Genomic DNA, 20629 nt, shown 5'->3' on the forward strand with positions numbered 1-20629 from the left:
TGTGACAAATCTATCTCAATCTTTATCCGAAACCACCTATGCCCTCTTAATCCCAGGACAATGATAAAGTGTACACAATACATCCCTCCCTTGGCAGAAGTATGTCAAGGCACACCAACAAGTCTTACCTGACAACAGTGTGAGTACAGACGATGAACTCAGGTTTGGAGTTCCACTGGTGGTACGTGATGTAGTAGTGAGTCTGCAACCAAATCCATTGCTGACCTTTGGTCAGGAAGCGATAATAACAGGATTTACCCTTTCCAAACTGCATTACTGAGGAGAGAAAATAGAAAGTGCACATAAGTCCCATGTTTATATTTCACAGGTGCAGCAGGTTAATGCTCTTTATGTGCACTAGTACAGTGGATGGATGAATTTTACTAGAACCTAGTTGTCAACGATGGGTATCAAAGAAACAACAGTCAAAATTAAAAAATTAACTTACACTGCTTGTGGCACTGAGCTATGAGCTCCAAGTCGTCCACATGATAGTAATCATAGCCAGACGTCCCGAGAACCTCGAAGGGTAAATAGCCTATGATTGGTGAAGCCCTGAAACAGAAGAGATGACGATCAACATGTAAGAAAGACAGATCTACAAGACTGATTGACAACAGAGGGAAAGAAACTAATACTTTACCTGTGATCTAAAAACAGGAACTTCCATTCAAGGCTGTGTCTGGATGTGAATTCGTCACAAGGATCTTCCACATTACACAAATCCTAAAAAGAGAGAAAGTTCTTATTGCAGGGTTGATGTAATGCTTATTCCATTAAACATGTCATGCAATATCATTTCTCATTTATTCACCAGCATCAAGCATTTAGCAACAGTGTTTGACAATTTTGTTTCCATTTAATCTTTTTGTGAGCATATTTGTGTGTCGAAGCAAAGCACAACAGTTTCCATGGTCTGAATATTTCCTTCAACCTCTCAGCATATTGTGAACCAAAGCTCGTGACGACTGAAACTACTCTGTGAGCGAAACGGTGAAAAAATATGCTTTGTGTAGCATTCAAGAGCTAGAGATCGAGACACGGTATTTACAGAGGATTCGTCTTCTGTCTGAGAATCAGTGGGAGAAAAATCTTCCATGTCATATAGTCCAAATGTTATTGTTCCAGTCACTCCATTTGGCAAAGTCAGTGTAATCAGTGTCTTTTACATTTTGGAATAAGAAGTGGGGGAGAATTGAAGCCTGTCCAGTAGATCTGCTCTCTGACCACCCACACATTTTAAAGCAAAAAAGTACAAATAAAAAACCTGGCATGTGTCATTTATTGAAAAAACTGATTTATAAACACCTGTTTAAAAAAAAAAAAAAACTTGCCTTATCTGACATTTGTAGCGCATTATTTGTACCCTGACACAACTTTCTTGATGGTTATTATCACACATGATAAACTGGAGTTTAGAAGCACAGAAACATAAATCATATATCTAAACACGCAACATAAATTCATTGCACCAGAGCCCTTGGAGATGCGTCGTTTTGTAATTCTCCCTTTCTGTCTGGAAAGGATGGAGGTAAGTATAAACCTGTTACTGTGATCTGACTGATCTCAGGAAGGTTACAAGCTCATGACCGTGACTTCAATTGACTGCAAAAACATTGACTTGTATCCAGATTTCAACTCATTGAGCACCTTTGGGATCGGATGTATCCTAATGATGTAATCAGCTGGGAGGTACACGGTGTAACACACTGCACCAGTGCTCAACAGGAAATCTCCAAAGAGTGCTTGACTCGAGTCAGTATGGACCAAAACATGTCATGCCTCAGACAAAGTCCCCCTCAGGCTGTGAACCGCGGCTTAGTGCTGTCGCTCAGAGTGTGATTATTGTTGTTATTCAGTACTGTCTGCTTTAATCCTTTAAGGGTGAAAAACAAAGACAGAAGATCCCGGCTGCTCTTACCTTGAGAAACTGCGGAGTGACTAATCGTACAGTAGCAATGAGGCAGACCTGCTCCTCCAGAGTTGACTGCAGGCTTCTTGGTAACGTCAGTTCAAGCCCGTTACAAGAAGATGTAGGCACTGTGAGATAGGAGACACAGTACATGTGGACAGACTTAGCCATTATAATATTAACCCAGGAAAAAATACCGTTTTTATCTTTTGCAGCTACATGGACATTCAGTAAACATTTTCCTGAGTGTTTTGGTCATTTTTTGCCTTTATTGGATAGTGTGGACTGGCATGAAACACTTGGAGGGGAATGAGGGAGCAACGTGCAGTTAAACTGGAGTAGGATCAGGATTTAGGCCGTTTATGGTGCTTATGAAGAAACTTAAAATCCTTACCATTGTTATGAAACTTGAAATCTCCAACAAACTTGACGTATTCGTACACGGGTGGCTCTTTTGGGTCGATGTTGCCTCTGGCTAGATGACAGCAAAATTCAATATGTGCCTCATCTGAAAAAAGGGGAGATTTTATTTTGTAGGTAAACAGCTCATTCATAAGATAGCATACACGTATCATTGTACCAAATTGTCTCAGTTTTCAATTTGGTGATTCTGAATTGTGGTTGTATTTACAGATCTGCAGTGTGCAAAGAGGTACAATTCATTCAGATTAAACATGATATACTCTGGCACATTTTACAAAAGATCATTATATAGATTATACTAAGGGAAAAAAGTAGTTAACACCAAGAAAGGGTCTTTAAATCATATTTTAATACAACCATTTATCTATTGCTCACTCTCTCTCAGGAAAGTCAAAGTGGACAGTAAATAGTTTAATAGCATAACAACTGCACTTTCATCTTCAGTTGTGCACAAATGTCAACACACTGACTAATGGAGGGCTTTGACCTCAACAAGACTACTTCCCTGCAAATTTACTCCTGAAGTACTGTACATCAGGCAGGTTATTTTTCCTCAGATGCTCCAATATCAAAACGTTTCAGATGTACAAGCCAAGGTCGTTTAGGTGCTTAAAGATTTCTTTTATGTGAATTCAACCAATGGGAGAGAAAAAAAACAGCTGAATCAGGGTAACTCGGACACTAAGGCAGTTATTTTATTTAAGACTCAGACATTCATTTTCATGAAGATTGATCAAAGATTGATGTCTCTTTTGAAATGTGCCCAGGAGAAGATGATCGCTCCAGACATGGCTCTGGGACAGTTTGCTATTTAGGCTTCTAAGGACAGACGGAGACACTTGCAACTCACACCATCTCTCTTCCTCGGAAAAGCCCAATAGTAACACAGGATTAAGGTCAGTGTCTTGAGCCCCAGATACTACATTGCTTTGGATTACTGTGCTAACATAACAGTGATTTAAAGTCTTAACTATGATACTAAGATCGCTCCTATTATTAGCTAAAAGGCTAATCATAGACACACACTAATCACCAATCCAATAAAGCGCAGACCCCAATTCAGCAACTTGCTCTATATATACAGAGTTTCAAGTGGCATTATGATGTCCTGGAAGATAAAAATGCATCTAAAACACTTTCACAATATCAATATCAGTATTCAAGCACTGTTCCTATATTTCACACAAAGAGCTACAAGTTAAATATTTTAAGACTCATCAACTTTATAATGTATGTGCAGTATTTTCCCACACACTGAACTTTTGACCTCCTGATATCATAGGAGACAACCTGCAGGCTTGAACCAGTCAACTCATGTTATGCTTGGGCATGATGACCCAGACACAGTGTGGAGTTAGAAACAGACAGGAGGCAGACTTGTGTGTGCAAAGGCTGCCCAGTAGGATACTCACTGTCAAGGAAGTCAGCAGCAATGGGGTCAGTCATCAGCATGTGGGATGATAGCAGCTTATACACCTCCCCGTGTTCCCGCTCCGGGAGGAAATTCAAGATATTTTGGTCCACCATATCTGACTGGTGCAAAAGGAGAAATGAATGATGGTCAGTCTTTTTTGGGGGAGGGGGTGTGTGATTTGCAACAGTGTTGATGTAGAAATAAACATCACATTACATGAGCAATAAGAGGCTAGTTTCATTTCTGAGGTGTTTTAATGCAGTGTCACCGAGAGAATTCAAGTAACTTGCAGTGTTTTAGCTTTCTCACTTACCGGTAAATGGCCAGTTAGTGAAGACACACTGTCAGATACGTATATGATGTTTCCATCTGTAGTTAATGCTACCAAGAAACCATCTAGGGCCTGTAAGAAGAGGGAAACATGATGTTTAACAGCTTTTATAAATGAACGTTGCACTCTGGTAGTTACAAAATGATGTTGACATGTGTAACTGATGTTTAGTTTTAGGGGGAATGTGTCTTCATTATCTTATCATCAATATAAGTCAGTGTCAGAGCTTATTCCTCCTGAGCTTTACCTCCAGCATTAGCTGAGTGAATTCCTCATTACTGAGGAATGAAGGCTTCCAGTCCTGTCTCACATCACAGGTTTCATTCTGTGCAGTGATGTCTAAAACAGATAGAGTGCAGAAGAAAAGACAAGAATCAAGACAAGAAGTCAAATGAATGAGAGAGACTAAACACGCCAGAGAGTGTTAGTTACTCTAGACTTTCTTTATTTAATACAATCTGTCAAAAATGTTTAATCTAAAATTGATTGTGTACAAACTATAATTCATTTTCCTACCTTTCTGCTTCTGCAAGAAGTCAATAGTTCTCTGCAATATGGTGGACTTGTCCATCTTGCGCGGATGGCCTTGGCCCTGCAGCATGGTGCATAGCTCCTTAATGAGCACATTGAATTGGTCTCTTCTTTTCTTTTCCGATTTGTTACGGGATGCCCTGAAGATGTCGACACATGAAAACAATTAGAAATCAGTGGAATTATAGGTGAAGGCTCAGCCAGTCCACACATTTCACTTTGATATGTATCTACCCTGTTAGGTCTAAAGGCAGCTCAGTGCTAAAAGTTTGATCAACTTTGTAAGTAAAAGCAAGGCAAACAAATACTCATAACTCAAAAATTACAACCTCTGTGATTAATGCAAATACAGAATACAAATTCAGGCTCAGATGCAGAACTGTATTTTCTACAAACATAGTCATGTGAGCCAAGTGATAAGACACAAAATACACAAGTCCAACCCACAGTGACCTAGAAATCTGAAGAAACTTCCTGAAGACGTAACTAAAATACCATGCTCATTGCTCACAAGTATGGGACACACGTCCAACAACCTGAAAGGACGCTGGTGCGGAGGAGTAATAAACACATTTAATCAGAGCAATCATTTGCGTCTTTGGAAGCATTTGGTGGAACTGGAGTAATTTCAATTTGTAGAAATTAGACACGGTTTTCACATATTAAGGTCAGTAATAATTTTTCATATACGTACATGAAAAACATCACCAGATTGCTTTGAAAGCTCTCGCTAAATAAGTTGAATCTCTCAGGCTCCGTATCATTCACAAACACACTTATTAGAGTATTCAGTTAGGCACAAGGCCAAACTAACAAAATGATATAAATTTACACTAAACATTGATTACCTTTTTGCCCTGTCTTTCTCATCTTCGTCCAGTAAATCGTCCACACAGCTGTTGGTGCTAGAAACAGAGGACAGACATGTTAAAATTGTTTCAGTCAGTGTTATCTTTTTACACATTACTGCTAGGAAACATTTCTTATCTGAAGCCGGTAGAGCACATTGGACTTTAATGTAGCTACGAAAACAGGTTAATTAATGGCAATTGAGATCATCAGTCATAAAGCATTAGGTATGTAAACAGCCTTACAGAAATAAGACTTTAACCTTATTATGAACATTAGGAAGTTCTTGTCTGATGAGCTACTTTCAGGAGTGCATTAGGGTCATTTTTGTTGTGGAAAGTTTCAGGTTCAGGTTGGCCTCAGGTGTTGTTGTTTTCAAAATTGAATGTCTGTGAATATTACATGGTAGTATCAGCTATTGCACTAGCTGTACTATGTACAGTTATTATGTTACTGAGGTTTCATCTTTCCCCTCTGTAAATGTAAAAGGAGCTCATTAGGAAGGGTTTCCTAATCTGGATCAAAGTATGTAAAAATCCTCAAAGGCTCATTTGTGATTTCAGGGTATATGAATAAGAAACTGAAACTGAAATGAAATTTAACAATTAAGTAAAATCACATGAGGATCAATGTGAGGATATGGCACCAAAATAAGCATATTCCTTAACTTTGTGTCTATATTGATGTGGGCTGCCTGAATAGGAGAAGAGGAGTATGAGATACAATACATCATAGAAATTGAGCACAAATGAGCACTTTCTTGTTTCAAATCAATCTGAATATCACCACACAGTGATTCATTAAAGTGCTTGGATTACATCTGTGTGAAAAAGACCAAACTGGAAGTTAGGCACTGTGCATGTCTCTGGTTTCTTCAGACATTCAGAACAAAATTTACTAATTGACTCCTTGGAATAGCAAATTCCCCTGTGCACCGTTGTGTTATATACAGACTAAGCTGTTGTGTTATATACAGACAATTGAAGCACTTCCAAATTCCTGTAAAAATCGGAGTCATCCGAATCCTTCTTAGAAATAACTTTCTCTAATACATGTGCCTCTTAAAATCATCCAAATTCAAGTAAAACCACATATGTCATTCTTTTCTCTTTATCTCTTTGGCACAGATTGAAAAATGTCCCCTCAGATCTTTTGACGAGCAGAATTTTAAGGAGAAAAGTGTCTCGTTTTTTACATTTTATCTTCATCGTCACTCAAAAGATGCCCACGGCACTTTCTGTTTAATAACTGTCCTTAATTGAATTGAGTAATTTTCTAATGATTAACCAAACATTAACCATTCAACCATGGATATTGCTCACAATCTATAAAGGAGACTGTTTATAGTTTATACTGTATGTTAAAGCCAAACTATTTAACTACTCCTGCCTTAAGTAATCCAGAATATGGGACACCTGTTAAAGCCAAGTGAAAGGGGCCTCCAGTGTGTATCAAACAACATGCAGATTGTCACACAAAGTATTCCAGCTCAGGTTTCTTTCAAAATGTCTGTGAATTAAAGCAACATCTTTGTTATGACTAATTTTAAAAATTGAAAAGATAAAATTCACAAACTCACTCCCAATCCCGGTGGCTGGACGGACAGGTTCCACCGAAGTCAGAAAGGTTGTCCATACTCACTCCCTTTCCCAACCAGGCCCTTCCTGAAGTCTTATATGTCCCATCCGCGCTGACCTTGTCTGAACACTCTTTTGGAAAATTTTGCCACGGACCAGCTGTCCACCTCCGCCTCCAGTCCACCAAAGAAACACCAAAACCTGTGAACACACACATAACCGATTACAGCATCCTGAAAGTGAAAACTGTGTTACATCAACTCATGTTAAAACAACGTTAAAAGATATTTACGTTGGGGATCTGCTGAAAGGCAAATAGACCAGGACCTCAATCTATGTAGATGTTTTTTTTCTTCTTTTTTATGTACTTAAAGTGCTCTGCTAAAGAACTGTAATACAATGGTAAGTGCATTAATCATCTTCAGCTTCCACCTGCATACAGTACCTCATCACTAAATAAGTGTTTTTGCACAGGGGGAGCTCCCCTGACCTAGAAAAACGCCTGAAGCAGACATCTCTTTTGATAACCAAGCATAACAAAAAGAGACGGCCACCTCCTCCAAACTAAGAACTCACACACTGGAGCTTTGTTCTGCTGCAATGAAACAACATAAGAATGTAATACAGTTATTAATGACTTTTCTAAATATAGTCTATGCTTCAAAAAATAGGCTATGTTTTGCTTTTCTTTATGTGGCTAACAGAACATACATCATGCTAGTCACCTAAAACGGTCTGAAATACTCCCAATAACAAAGAGCAGTTATATTATTCAGAGTCACCATCATGCTCCAGTGAGAAAACAACACACACACACACTTTCCTTAAACCTTGATTAAAATAGTTCATTGGTTTTGTGGCCTGGAAATATTTTTACATTGTTTATAAGTTATATCCAAGTTATAATTACAGTTGCTGGGTAATGAGAATCCTGGCCGTCGTCTTTGTTTGTCTTTATTTCATAGGCAGACTGAGTGATGTACACACAAGTTGCCCCAGGGGAAACTACCAGTTATTGCATTTTCCATCATCATCAAGTCAAATGAGAGCCATTATCATAAGAGAAATACTTGGTATTGGTAACATGGAAATGTAAGAGTGAGTTGGTACATCCCTGAATAATTACCTACTTAAAGTCTCGACCTAATGAAAGAGAGTGAAGGTCTGTGTCCTGCACTTGTCTTGAAAATACTCTGAGCAAGTTCTTTTAATGTCTTTTTGGCAATAAAGAGGCTGTACAATCTGGCATAATGAAATGGAGCTATTTCATTTTTGTATCTTGGGTTTTAATATTCCCCATGAGTTGTCGTTTCTCTGTTTCTGTTTGTAGCTATTCAACCACCATTTCAGTTATTATTCACTACAGTGACTAAAGTTATGTAAATATAATCATTTCAAGTTCTTTTCTTTGCAGCTCAAGACATTTCTCAAAAGTGAATCATACTAAAAGCCAGTGACAACCAGCTGGTTTTATAAACTCACTGGTTGGCAGCAGTGCCAGGTACATTTGATTTGATTAAACATCAACATCTTGCACTTGTGACATTTTCCCCATGAAACCACTGATTATATCCATGATTCATAGATCTATAAACATTTGCGTCATCACTGAAATTCTCAAATTCATAATCATATCAAGCAATATAATGTCATTTAAAACCGTGTCATGAATGCCCTTTGCAGATTATACAATCAATCAATACAATATATATTATATATTCCAGTTGATAAGCACACCCTGTACCATGTTTTAAGGCTAATTACTCTAAATAGTGTTATATTAGTGTTATGCTCACAGTCCTGACTCCTGTTCTTATAATTCATCCAACAGATGCAGCATCACTGAATTCTGATTTACCCTTTCCTTTATCGCAAACTCTCCTCTCTCTCTCTTTACTGTTTCACTGTAAAAGTCATTGTCCTGGGAGTGGGGTGTCCTTAATGCTATTGTCCCTGTGATTGTACATTTTCTATGCCAAAAACACAATAAATGTATTGTTGTGTCCAGGAAGCACAATCAATCATCTAGCGATCTTTTTTTTTTGGTTGCTCTGTAAATGCACAACATCAATGCCATTAAGGAGATAAGTCAGTGCTGCTCAACTAGAATGTCCTCAAATATTATTGTGAGTCACCTGCAGAAGTGATTTAGTTTTGTCGAACACCATCTGCAGTGCACTCAGAAAGAGCTGCACCTCTTCAAATTACACAAAAAAATCCCTCACCAATCTGCACTCGATACCGCAAGCATTTTAAAAAATGCATCAAAAAAAAGAAGAAAAACTGAAATATCACACTGACTAACCTATTCTGTTCTGTTGCTATAACACTTGCAGCCCAGGTGTCTCTTGTTTCTGTTGATCATCTTTGAGATGTTTCTACACCTTGATTGAAGCACGCCGGCCCGTGGTGATTGCATACATCACACACCTCAGTGAAAACTAAGAGTGACTGCCAGAAATATGGAAAGGGCTACAAACATTTCTGTTGCACTAAAAGTTCACAAGACAATCATTTCCTCCATGATACTTAGATAAAAGAAGTTTAGAACAACCAGGAGTCCTATTACACTGTAGGTGGCTGGCTGCCCCGCCAGACTGACCAATCAGGGGATTAGGGCCTTGGTACAGTATGAGAATGGTCAAGAAACTGATGGTCAGCTCCAGGGATTCAATGTGGAGAAACTTTCAGTATAAGGCAGGAAGTGTTCCACACAACGACAACAACAACAAAGGAGGCTCAGTTTCACATCCCATTTCCTACTTCAAGTCAGCGATTTTTCAACATTGAACGCAGCCTTTACAAACAAGTGTTTTATATTGACATGCTCCTGTCAGCACCCACAAACACACATACAAAATAAAAAGCAGTAAAAGCTGCAGGAAAAATAACTTTGCAACCACAGCACACAGGAAGCTCAAGGATGTTGAACAACCAAAGACTTACATTTTTCATTGTTACAGAAAATCTGATTTATCGTGCCATCAAAACTGGCCATAATATTCTGTTCATGTTCAAGCTTCGGTTTGATGCTTCATCTGAAATCTAACCTCTGTATTCATACTGCCCTAATGTCAACACTGTTTAGACAGCTGCTTGAAGTGTTACAATGTGAGAAATATTGATTTAACAACAAAGCCAGAATTGTTTGTCTGAGGTGCATACTGACAAAAACAGAAAAGCCAAATCCAAGAACATTGCCATTGTAACCGAATTAAAGCACCATTAAAAATGTCTATCTGGAAAATTAATAGGGATTGCTTGATGCAGCTTTATAGCTTTAATGCCTTCGCTCTACAGAGCTGTGTAAAATGAACCCTCGCATATCAGCCTGCATTCTTTTAATGTATTGAGGTTAATCCACGCCTTGCAAGGTTAACAGCTAGAAAACACCAGAGTCTAGTTACACTTGTGCCCTCAGGTATTTAAAGCCTTTAACCGGCAACATGAACTCGTGGCAGGAGTCACTACGCTGAAGTTCAAGTTCATGGCCAAACTCCGGTCTGGATGTAAACAAGCTATAAAAGAGACAATTACCGTGACAATAAATTGCTTTCTCATTGCACATAACCTCACAAAGCGGAAGCGCCACAACGGAGTTGGGCTGCTTCTCTGTAAAGAATGTAGGTTTCATTTTAAAGTTTAATGGAGGAAAGACACCTGCTGCTTCAGCTGCACCTAACACCCGGCTCTCTCTCCCCTATAGCGTCTTGCAGGATGTAATGCTCTACCTTTGTTACCACTTCGAGACTCTGTAAATGAATTTCCTTGCTATTCTGAGGCAAACAGCAGCTACTGTATCCTATGTTGCTTTCTCAGTCATCATCCAACAAATTGTAAAGCGTACAACCAGTCTTATTTACATTTCAAATGCCAATGTACAGTCACTGGAAACCACTGCTGTTTGATGATGATGATGGCTTTGATGAAAAAAAAAAAAAAGCGTAGCAATGTCATTTGGAGACCAGAGAGCTCGCTTGTTGCTTTAGATATAATCCTCTACTGCAAAAGAAAAAAAAGGGAAACCTGCTAAGCCCTTGTTCCCTCATCACGTTCGCTTTTTTCCCTTTTTTTCTTTTTTTTCTAAACACACTGTTGCTGGTCTTTGAACATTAACAGTCACATACATGCTACTGTACAGCTAAGTCTTTGAAATTAAAATGAAAATAAAATTGGAAATACTGCAATACTGTCATGTTATCTGTTAGATCCCTTACAGATTATCAACTACTGTGTGTATCTCTTAGTTAATGATGGATTATACCGCTCATGCAAACAGGTTGTTATTGATAGCATCAGTAACTTCATACTAAGTAGCTTGTAAAGGGCACTGGCACAAGTGATAGGTCGGGTCCTGATGTTGACAGCAGATATTTCCCCGTGGCTCTCAAAGACGAAATACCTGTTTGACATCATTGACTGGGGTGTGGCTGGCCTGGCATGCCTGTAAGCTTTGACACAGATATTGGTGACACACTGAATAGTGACACATATAAATCAAGAATCATTGTTTCGTGCATTTGATGAGATCCAGTGTTTTTGCCTCATAATGCTTTGAATTGCTGTGGCGTGGATTCTGTTTGCTGTGCTTTTCATCCTACCTTTAATCTACTGGAAGCACAGAGACCAAAAACACTACTTTGTTAATCTATATCATACTGGAAAAGAACTGTGTGATTATAAGACCCATAATTTATTGTACAACTCCCAGGTTAGAGCAATGACTTGCACAATTACCTTGCATCTAGACAGACGCAGTTTATAAATAATTCAACAGGTATTTTCCTTTCCTTCCTTTGGGTTTTTACTACTACTTCTTCCTTTGGGTGTTACTATTAGTATATAGATTTGTCAGCCTTGCGGGACTTTCCAATAGAATTTACATTATAGTAGTTATGCCTTTAATATCTTTGAGCACATTAGGCCTTTATGGGAATTAATCCATGGGCACTGCCATGATTGATTTTACCAGAAACTTATATCGACCTAAATGTCAGTCGCTCCGGGTTTTCAAAACCATAAAAAAACCCAAACATAATAAAGTAGTCTGAATAAGAACTCGCAAAAAGAAATATTTATTATCACCGTAGTTGACTGTATAGTAAGTTCCCTGACGAATTAGAAAAGCTTTGTGAGGTTCATGCTAATGTTTCATCTGCTCCCACACACATAAGAAAATGAATCAAGATAGACTTCTAATGAGAAAAAATGCCATCTACAAGCTTTTCTAAAAGCCAAATCCAGTCTTTTAAAAGTGTTATGGTATTTCAGCCACAGAGCTCACTGCTCTGACAGATCTCACAGAGTTCAAGCTACTTGCTAATCCAACTCTAGAGTCCAGGGTACTACTGTCTGCTTGTCTTAAAGTTTACATTGCCTGACCACCTGCATCTGGTTCTGAGCCGACGGGTCAAGCTGTCAGGTAAACACTGACAGCGCCTGGCCAATCTTCATTTCAGTCAATCTGGGATATGTTTATCTTTTTTTTTTTTTTTTTTTTTTTCTTATTACTGATATTTCTTGCACTTATTCCATTCATTATATTTGTTTAAATGTGTATCTACACCTTTTTGGACTGTACAATTTAAATCAAAATTGTCAAAATTACCGTCATCTCATTAGTTTCATTTCCCCATTTATGAATGGTTATTATAGTTAAATATTAATCTAACCAACATACATCCGCTGGTTGTAAAATACTTGTCCATTCACTACGCACAGATGTGCATACACAAAGTGTAAACATTAACAAAAATTCATCAAGGCTTTTAAAATAAATTTCTTTTCTACTAAGAAAAGGTCAGTTCTTCAATTTGAGAAAGAAAGAGTCTCTGTTTTATGTTGTGATTTGTGTGGTTAGGAAAGCTCTCTGTCAGTGATAAGGAAACAGGAGGCACTTTGGTTACACACCTACAAATGAAAAACACTGGGACGGCCGATGAGTGCACTCACTGACCCTTTAACTTCCTAGTATGTACATGGTAAATAAGTAATGCCTCCTGCCACACTGCTCTGCAGGGTCAAACAGAGGAAATCTCCCTCTCTCTGAAGAAAACCATGTCAGCTGCAAATATGAAGCCCTAAAAAAATGCCTTGGGAACAAGAAAACAGTGGGTCAATCTGAGAAATGTGAACTCCTGTAGACTTAAAGGTGCCAGGTTGGGTAACATCAGCCTGACCTAAGCCTACTGACAAATTATTCAAGGAATTCTTTTCCGGTGACATTTAACATTTTGCTATCTGGCGTCTTCAAGGAGCCAGTGACGAAAGTCCCTTCAGTGTTTTGCCATGAATGTCATCAGCAATGGTACAATGGAAAAAAAAAAAAAAGGTTATTTCAACCTTGTAACCAGGGCACTTGATGACAGAGAGCTGAAAACATGTAAGCAGCATTCAAGAGCGCTGGGTGTATGGAGCAGCTGATATTGACTCATGTATTTGACAGAATATATAAGCCTACACAGCCTGTATGTCAGTCTTGTAGAAAATGATTAACCAGGTCTTGACAGGGGTTAATCATGCGGTCGACCACCTCCACTTTAATTTGAAAAAAGAGGCCACTCGTGAACTTTGATGTTACACATACAGTGTTGGAGCGGGTGACGGCGGCGATAATGCGCTCCTCTTTCAGGATGACGCGAAACTGAAAGCTCAAATTAAATCTCACGTACCTTGAAAAACGGGTCTCCGGCAGAAGCAAAGATCCACACCTAACTTTAATCAACCGAGTCATTTTCCTTTAAACTACAGCATAGCAGCAGCGGCTGAGCGCAGCAGCCACCACCAGCGCCTGACTGACCCAGAGAGAGAGAGCAGCGCTGCACCGAAAGCGTTAAATTGCATAACAACGCCTAAGTTAATAACGTGCTGTTTATTAATCGCCGGTGAGCTGTCTGCGGCTTTGGCAGTCCCAATTTATCACCAACACACGACCAAATTTCCCATTCGTGGTCTTTGTGGGCTGTGTCCGTCTATTTTCCAGGCACTGTACTCCACATCCTCCGCTGGCAGTGGCTTGTAAACAGGACTGAGTGGCTGAGAACAGAGAAAGTAGGTCAGCTGGTAGCTCAATACTCGGCTAACGACGGCAGCAGCATAAGCAGTCGGCTGTGCTGTGCAACACAACCGAAAGAAACCTTTACTGACCGGGAGGAGGAGGAGGAGGAGGAGAGGGGGGGCAGATTGTAATCCTTAACACGTGCTTAATGCATAATATAGCTCAAACTAAAAAAAAAAAAAAAAGCCATTTATAAGAGTGTAATGAAGAACTGCCTATGTGTGTAATATTGCCACGCAGTTTACACAGGGTGTGAAATTGTGAATGGTACGGTCTGAAATGAAGCCTAATACCACTTAGCCATGGGAGCATGACAAGTAGCTCTTAATCTATGAGGCTATAGGTCCACATTGATCTGGGAAGAACAGTCTGGTTATTTTTTTTTTATTATTATTAAGGCAAACCTGACTATGGTTTTGTATTTGTCTTTAATTGTTGTTATTTATTTATTTTTGTGCTAATAACACAGCAAAAATCTGAACAGAAGCTGTGATCTTCAGTTGTTGAATATGTGACCCGGGACTTCTCACAGCTTCTAAGCAGAAGGGCTTTTTCACACTAGGCCATTTTGAATCCATGTTATATCTGTGTATTGTCCAGAAACAACTGGGCAAAACTCAATGAAATTATCTGCTGCCAGCTAATTCATTAATAAACTTTTCACACCAAAATTTAAAAAAAACAGCAGTTCATCTTTGCCTCACTAAAACAGCCTACACAGGTGGTTATGTGCAGCCGAGAGCTATGTTACTCCTTTTAAGAGTGGCCCATAACAAAATACATTTGCAAAACATCAGGAATTTGGCTATATGTTAAACTGCAAAGTGCAACGAGTAAGAAATGCAATGTGCTGCAGTACACAAGGCTTTAATGTTGAGGAGCAGCACATGCGTTCCTATAGGGTAGGAACTGAAAGGACCTTTAACCTGCGTCATGCTAAACAACAATGACAGCTGTTCAAAACTTTTTCTTTTTCATGCACTGGTCAGCTGATACACAAGTTCAGAACTGTTCAGGTATCTGAACTGGAAAAGAAGAAATGATACCACACCATCTCTGTTACTTTTGGGATTCCTTCCCCCTTTTCACAATGACATGCTGGTGTTTAGGAGGTAAAATGCTCAACATGCTCAGTATTTTGCTTTAGTATCAACATGCTAACAATTCAGTAATCAAGACAGAAAGCACGGCCAGGGCTGTCATGATTGTCTCTCAATTTGTGGACATTTTGCTGATAAATGGGAGGATTGATTATGATGATGCTTAATGGAAAGTTAAGTTACTATAATTTAGCCCCTGGGAAGGATCAACCACACACCACATTTCATTGTTTAAATATTTCGGTCCAGACCAAATTAAGTGATGGATGACAGTGTCCCACCGCTAGCCTGGCTAACAAGCACATGTGGAGAGTGATATACGACACTGGTCCAAAGTCTGATTGAAACCAAAAATATCACTCAGAAATACTCGGCTAAACCACCGAAATCCATCAGGACACCAGCTGCTCAGCTATTTGTAAACAATCGCTAAAGATTTTCCCCCTCTGGCCTGTATTGAAGTAGTTATGTCTAACAGATTTTCAACAAGGAATGTGTAGAGCTACTTTTGTTGCAGATTTCTGATATTTAGGCAAAGCTGTAGTGCAGAGTGTCACATCTTCTACTTTGCTGCATTTCACAACTTCCTTTCCTTTCCATCCTGGATGTTTGGATTGGTGGGAGACTTTCCCGGATAGAGGGTCTTGTGATAAAGGCCACTTGTCATGTGATTGGGGACAGTATGACAACAGAGCACATGAGTATCGACTGCTTGACAGGTCAGAAAACCTTTAGTGCATGTTCTCAATTAAAGAGATGATGAGCAATGGACTGCAAAAACACCAACAACCTCAATAGCGCAATGTCAAATTTGTACAATGTAATATAATGAAACATTAATTACCATGGCTAGAGCACAATCTGAGCCACACAATAACCTTCATCTTGTGCTCTAGATTTTCTTATAGCATTTTGTCTGAATGGATAGATTTTATCATTATGGTGGCTTAACAAACAAAAGAAAATCTGTTGCACTCCAGACAGAAAATAGTCGGCGGACATGTGATTTTAAAGTCAAAGCAAACCAAATGGCCGCCTCTGGCTCTGCCCGTCCTCCTGATTCAAGCTTTTATGATTAGAATTTCTCCCCAGACGGCCATGAACTTCAGACACACAGCTGAGACAACGCTAGATACGCAGACCACTTGTCTCGATGGCCGACTTCACGTAATGAGTCACAGTTTGCCACGGCCAATTCAGACTGCAGCTGTTGCAAGAGGTCCAGATTTTGATGACTGATGATATGGTACCACACCAGTATGATATAATTGTATCCAGCTTCTGAGACATGGTGTCACACAGTCGCACAGTTGGTCTCTCTTGGCCTTCCAGTGACTTATACCTCATAAACTAAATGACCACATCTTCTCAATGGAATATTAAATCTGTTGTACTGATGAGATAATAACATTTAACTGTTGTGACTGTGTGCTTATAGCATGAAAGTGATGCTCAGTTCTCTGCTGAGCTTCCAACCAAGCAGCCAAATATGCTGTTTTAAAGTACAATTACTATTTACTATCACTATTTAATGAGACTATTTAGGAGTTTAAGAATTAGGGCTGCAACTAACGATTATTTTCATTATTGATTAATCTCTTGATTATCTAAATGATTAATCAAATAGTTGTTTGGTCAATAAAATGTTAAAAATTTTTGAAAAATGTCAATCAGTGTTTCCCAAACCACAGGTAGACGTCCTCAAATGTCTTGTTTTGTCCACAAACCAAAGAGATACTCAGTTTATTGTCATAAAGGAACAAAGAAACCAGAAATATTCACATTTAAGAAGCTGAAATCAGACAATTTGGACTTTTTTCTTAACGATTATCAAAATAGTTGACGATTAATTTAATAATCAATTATTGTTCAGTTAATCGATGAATTGTTGCAGCTCTATTGAAAATAAAATAACGGTAAACAACATAGGACAGAACATCTCTGTATTGGTTGAAACTTCTAAACATCTTACATTTCAGACAGACTAAACACAGTGAGGCCACCAGCCGCCACAGAGGCCCCCCCCCCCCACCACACCGGCCAAAATCAATCCTCAATGTTGGCCCTTTCTGTGTGGAGCTCCCACTGTGTATCACACTGGTGTTCCACTTTCTCTCATGTCTGCAAGATATGAAAGTCAGGTGGATCACAGACACCGAGCTGGTTGGTAGGTAGGTAGCGCTGGGCAAAGCCAAATGGCAATCAGTTTCCCTTTCAGTAACTATGGTAACTTTATAGGTGCTGTTTAAATGTGGCAGGTCATGTCACAGCACATACAGTTCAGTACAGTGCAGCTGCAGTCTGCACATTGCAGCTAACCATCAGTAAGCACTAAGTAAACACCAACTAATAAAAATAGCACACTAAATATAAAACACCAGGAACAGCAAGTTATTGTTCCTGTGCCTTTTTCTAAATGAGGAAATTGCAGGTTAAAGAAGTTCAATCAAATCAACTGGATGAACATTCATAGGTTATTATAGAGGTGACACAACTCAAACAAAGACACTTGCAAAACACTGTATGCTGTCAGCCAGAGTAAACCAAGACCAGACGCAAAACTATTCCATTCAATCAGCTGCAAATGTAAGAAAGGGCAAGAAATTACAACTGTGTGTTGAAGCTACGTGTGTAACACTTTTTCTACCATTGGCAGCGTTCTGTCATTTGCCTCCTAGTTTGTGGCTCATTTTTAAAGCCAAGCTTTCACAGTAAAATGTTGATGTGCATTTATGATTCACTCAAGTGCAAAAAGGTTTTGTGTAGCAAAGCTCTCAGTGTTTGGACAGGGTACTCTACCACCAACATTTATTTAAATTTGTTGTCATGGCTGAAGAAATTTGATTTGAAAGGAACCACAGATTTTTCCTTATTTACATAAGAAATACAAGCAAATTTTTGTAAAGTAGCACACTGAGAATGTTTTCATGTAGCCAGATCAATTCAACAAGGCCTTTTAGCATGGAGTTAGCATGGATGTGTGGATATTCTACTTGAAATACAATAGACCATAATGACAGTACATTCAGTTCAGCAGTACGGTAACTTACTAACGCTTCTGTAACTTACAATAAAATTGATTTTACTGTGAAATTCTACTTTGCAATCATTCTAACATTTAGGCACTGCAGCTTAGCTAGACAATATTTTTTTATTTAAACCAAATATTTGCTACAAATAGGTTGAAAAAGACAGTTTTTCACAAAACTGAAAAAATACAAACAATTGATAATGAGTAAGTGATGTAGAAGTTTAAAACCTCCTGAAACAGCGTATAATTAGGCCACAGAAACACATTGTGGCTCTATAGGGAGAAGAGCGGAGCAGTAATTATCTAAAAACTGACTGTCAACACAGAAACCATGCAACATGATGTCAATAAACTGCACACAGGGCATTCGTGTTTACCAACCTGTCTAGTCTGTGATTGCTTTGCACCAAAGGATACTAGAGGGGAAAGAAATGCAGAGAGACTAAACAAAGTGTTGCATGTTGGCGACTCATTCACAATAGTTCCTGCAAGAGCTGCAGTGCTTTGCATTGTCTCCTCATAGTTTCTCTTTGTGCTTCCAATTCTTTTTCCCTCAAGCTCCAATAAATCATGCATAATGCTTAGTCAGCAACAAAAGACATTAGGGTTCTTCAGTGGCCAGATGATTTCTGAAGCACTTAACTGAACAACTTCTACTGTGTACCTGTCAACTTATATCATTTGGGACCAAAGAACAAATCTAAAGACACTATGCTTTTTAGCCAAACCTTGGGATTCATAAAGACGAGACTGGGGTATTTGATCAGATCAGCAGCACGGCTCTTAGGATGGCACAGACTCTGTGTTAGTCACCGCGCCTGTTTGATCAGGGTTCCCAGAGGAACTTTCCCTGACTTCCTCTAGCGGCACCATAAGATACACATTAGTGGCTTTGAGTGAAATGTCACAATAAGTGGGTGGATGGATGGATGGATGGATGGATGGATGGATGGATGGATGGATGGATGGATGGATGGATGGATGGATGGATGGATGGATGGATGGATAGGAAGTGAGCTGAGAACTATTCTTCTCATGATGTAACAGTTATCAACACTTTCATCCAGCACCATCATCACCTCAAACTTTTGATATGTTCAACACTTTAATGGTCTATATGGCCACTAACCGTTACACTCTCATAGAAACAGTAAGCACAAAGAGAACTATGGAGACATTAAACCTACAGAACATCAACATGTTAGCATTGTCTTTGTGAGCTTGCTGGCATCCTGAGTGCAGCCCTGTGTGCATGGCTGTAAACTCATAAGTCTTGTTACATAAATGTCCCACACTCTATTAGTAGTGTCTGTAAAATGGCACAGTAAAGTGATATCTCTGAGTTACTCAAAAAGGCTTATTGACATATTGATGCAAGGTCAGCCGCCGCTTGTTACATAACGAAACAAATGAATGCCAATAGAATATACATACACATGCTGGTGCTAAAACAATGCAGAAGGAAGCGAACAATGCCAGAGTGATGATATAGGATTATTCTGAACTAAATTGTTGCTATGCCAGCGACCAACAAGTGTGAGACATCTAAGATTCATAAAGATCTCCCACATTTTACTGCATTATTCACCATCCGCCTACATAGAGATTAGTTCCGCTCTTTTATGTAGGTCATGCTATTGGATAATGAGATGACATTTAGTGCTCATAAGCAGGCCTCACTACATAATAATTGCTCAGTGTTGGGTTCTTAACATCCTGTACCTTTGTCCAGACTGCTCCTCTGTACATCGGTGAAAAACTGGATTATTTTGATAATCACTCAGACATTAAGCCATATTGCCTCCAGCTACATCTGTGATACTGGTATTGATGATGTCATCGTGGCCCTCTGCTGAGGCACTGACTGTCATTAATTAGACTGTGTGGCACTGCTGTTCGCTCTGTGTTCCCATGGTAACAATGTGTGGTGTCTATGTTCCCCCAACCAAGGCAGTTATGTCCATTAAAGCCACTGGTTTCCATCTTCTCCAGGTCTGGGGTATTTTTTCATACCCAAACCCATTTGTTAGTTTGATGAATATTAATCAAGTGGGAGACAACCCATTCTGGCTGTATGCGTTCCTCGTTAGAACAACCTAAACTAACTCTCTCTCTAAATACACTGTCACAGCAGCGATGCTTGATTTAATACTGGGCTGAAACACAGGCCAAAAAAGATGATTCACTGTTGCAGGATTGAATAAATAAAGAATATCTCAAATGAATGCTGTAATTCACAGCGTAGAGTCTCGAGGCGTGGAGGAGGTAAAGAAGCTGAAACCTTATTTTAGACAATAGTAAATATATTAAAACAAAAGATCTAAATACTTATGGAAAGAGAGAGTTTTGAGATCTTAACAGTAGTAGACCAAACAGTAATCCACCTGCAGCCACTGAAGAAAAT

General features: G+C 39.1%; 1 protein-coding gene across 8 annotated transcripts in view; it reads right to left on the bottom strand.

Moving 5' to 3' along the window:
• Window positions 1-20629, bottom strand: part of npas2 (neuronal PAS domain protein 2) — a 40125-nt gene that overhangs the window by 10742 nt on the left and 8754 nt on the right. For 5 of the 8 annotated variants that reach the window (XM_083987318.1, XM_083987320.1, XM_083987317.1 and 2 more), the window contains exons 2-12: window positions 7040-7238; window positions 5460-5516; window positions 4597-4751; window positions 4328-4419; window positions 4063-4152; window positions 3748-3868; window positions 2307-2420; window positions 1922-2040; window positions 644-726; window positions 449-555; window positions 129-276 (exon numbers count right to left, since the gene is read on the bottom strand). In XM_083987318.1, coding sequence (XP_083843444.1) covers window positions 129-276; window positions 449-555; window positions 644-726; window positions 1922-2040; window positions 2307-2420; window positions 3748-3868; window positions 4063-4152; window positions 4328-4419; window positions 4597-4751; window positions 5460-5516; window positions 7040-7095 — 1142 coding nt within the window. In that variant the 5' untranslated portion in view covers window positions 7096-7238. Of the gene's footprint in view, window positions 1-128; window positions 277-448; window positions 556-643; window positions 727-1921; window positions 2041-2306; window positions 2421-3747; window positions 3869-4062; window positions 4153-4327; window positions 4420-4596; window positions 4752-5459; window positions 5517-7039; window positions 7239-13708; window positions 14095-20629 lie in introns of those variants that run through there. The other 3 variants (XM_083987322.1, XM_083987316.1, XM_083987321.1) reach the window with 2 other exon arrangements.

The sequence above is a fragment of the Trachurus trachurus genome, assembly GCF_905171665.1.
Source record: "Trachurus trachurus genome assembly, chromosome: 14".
Lineage (NCBI taxonomy): Eukaryota > Metazoa > Chordata > Actinopteri > Carangiformes > Carangidae > Trachurus > Trachurus trachurus.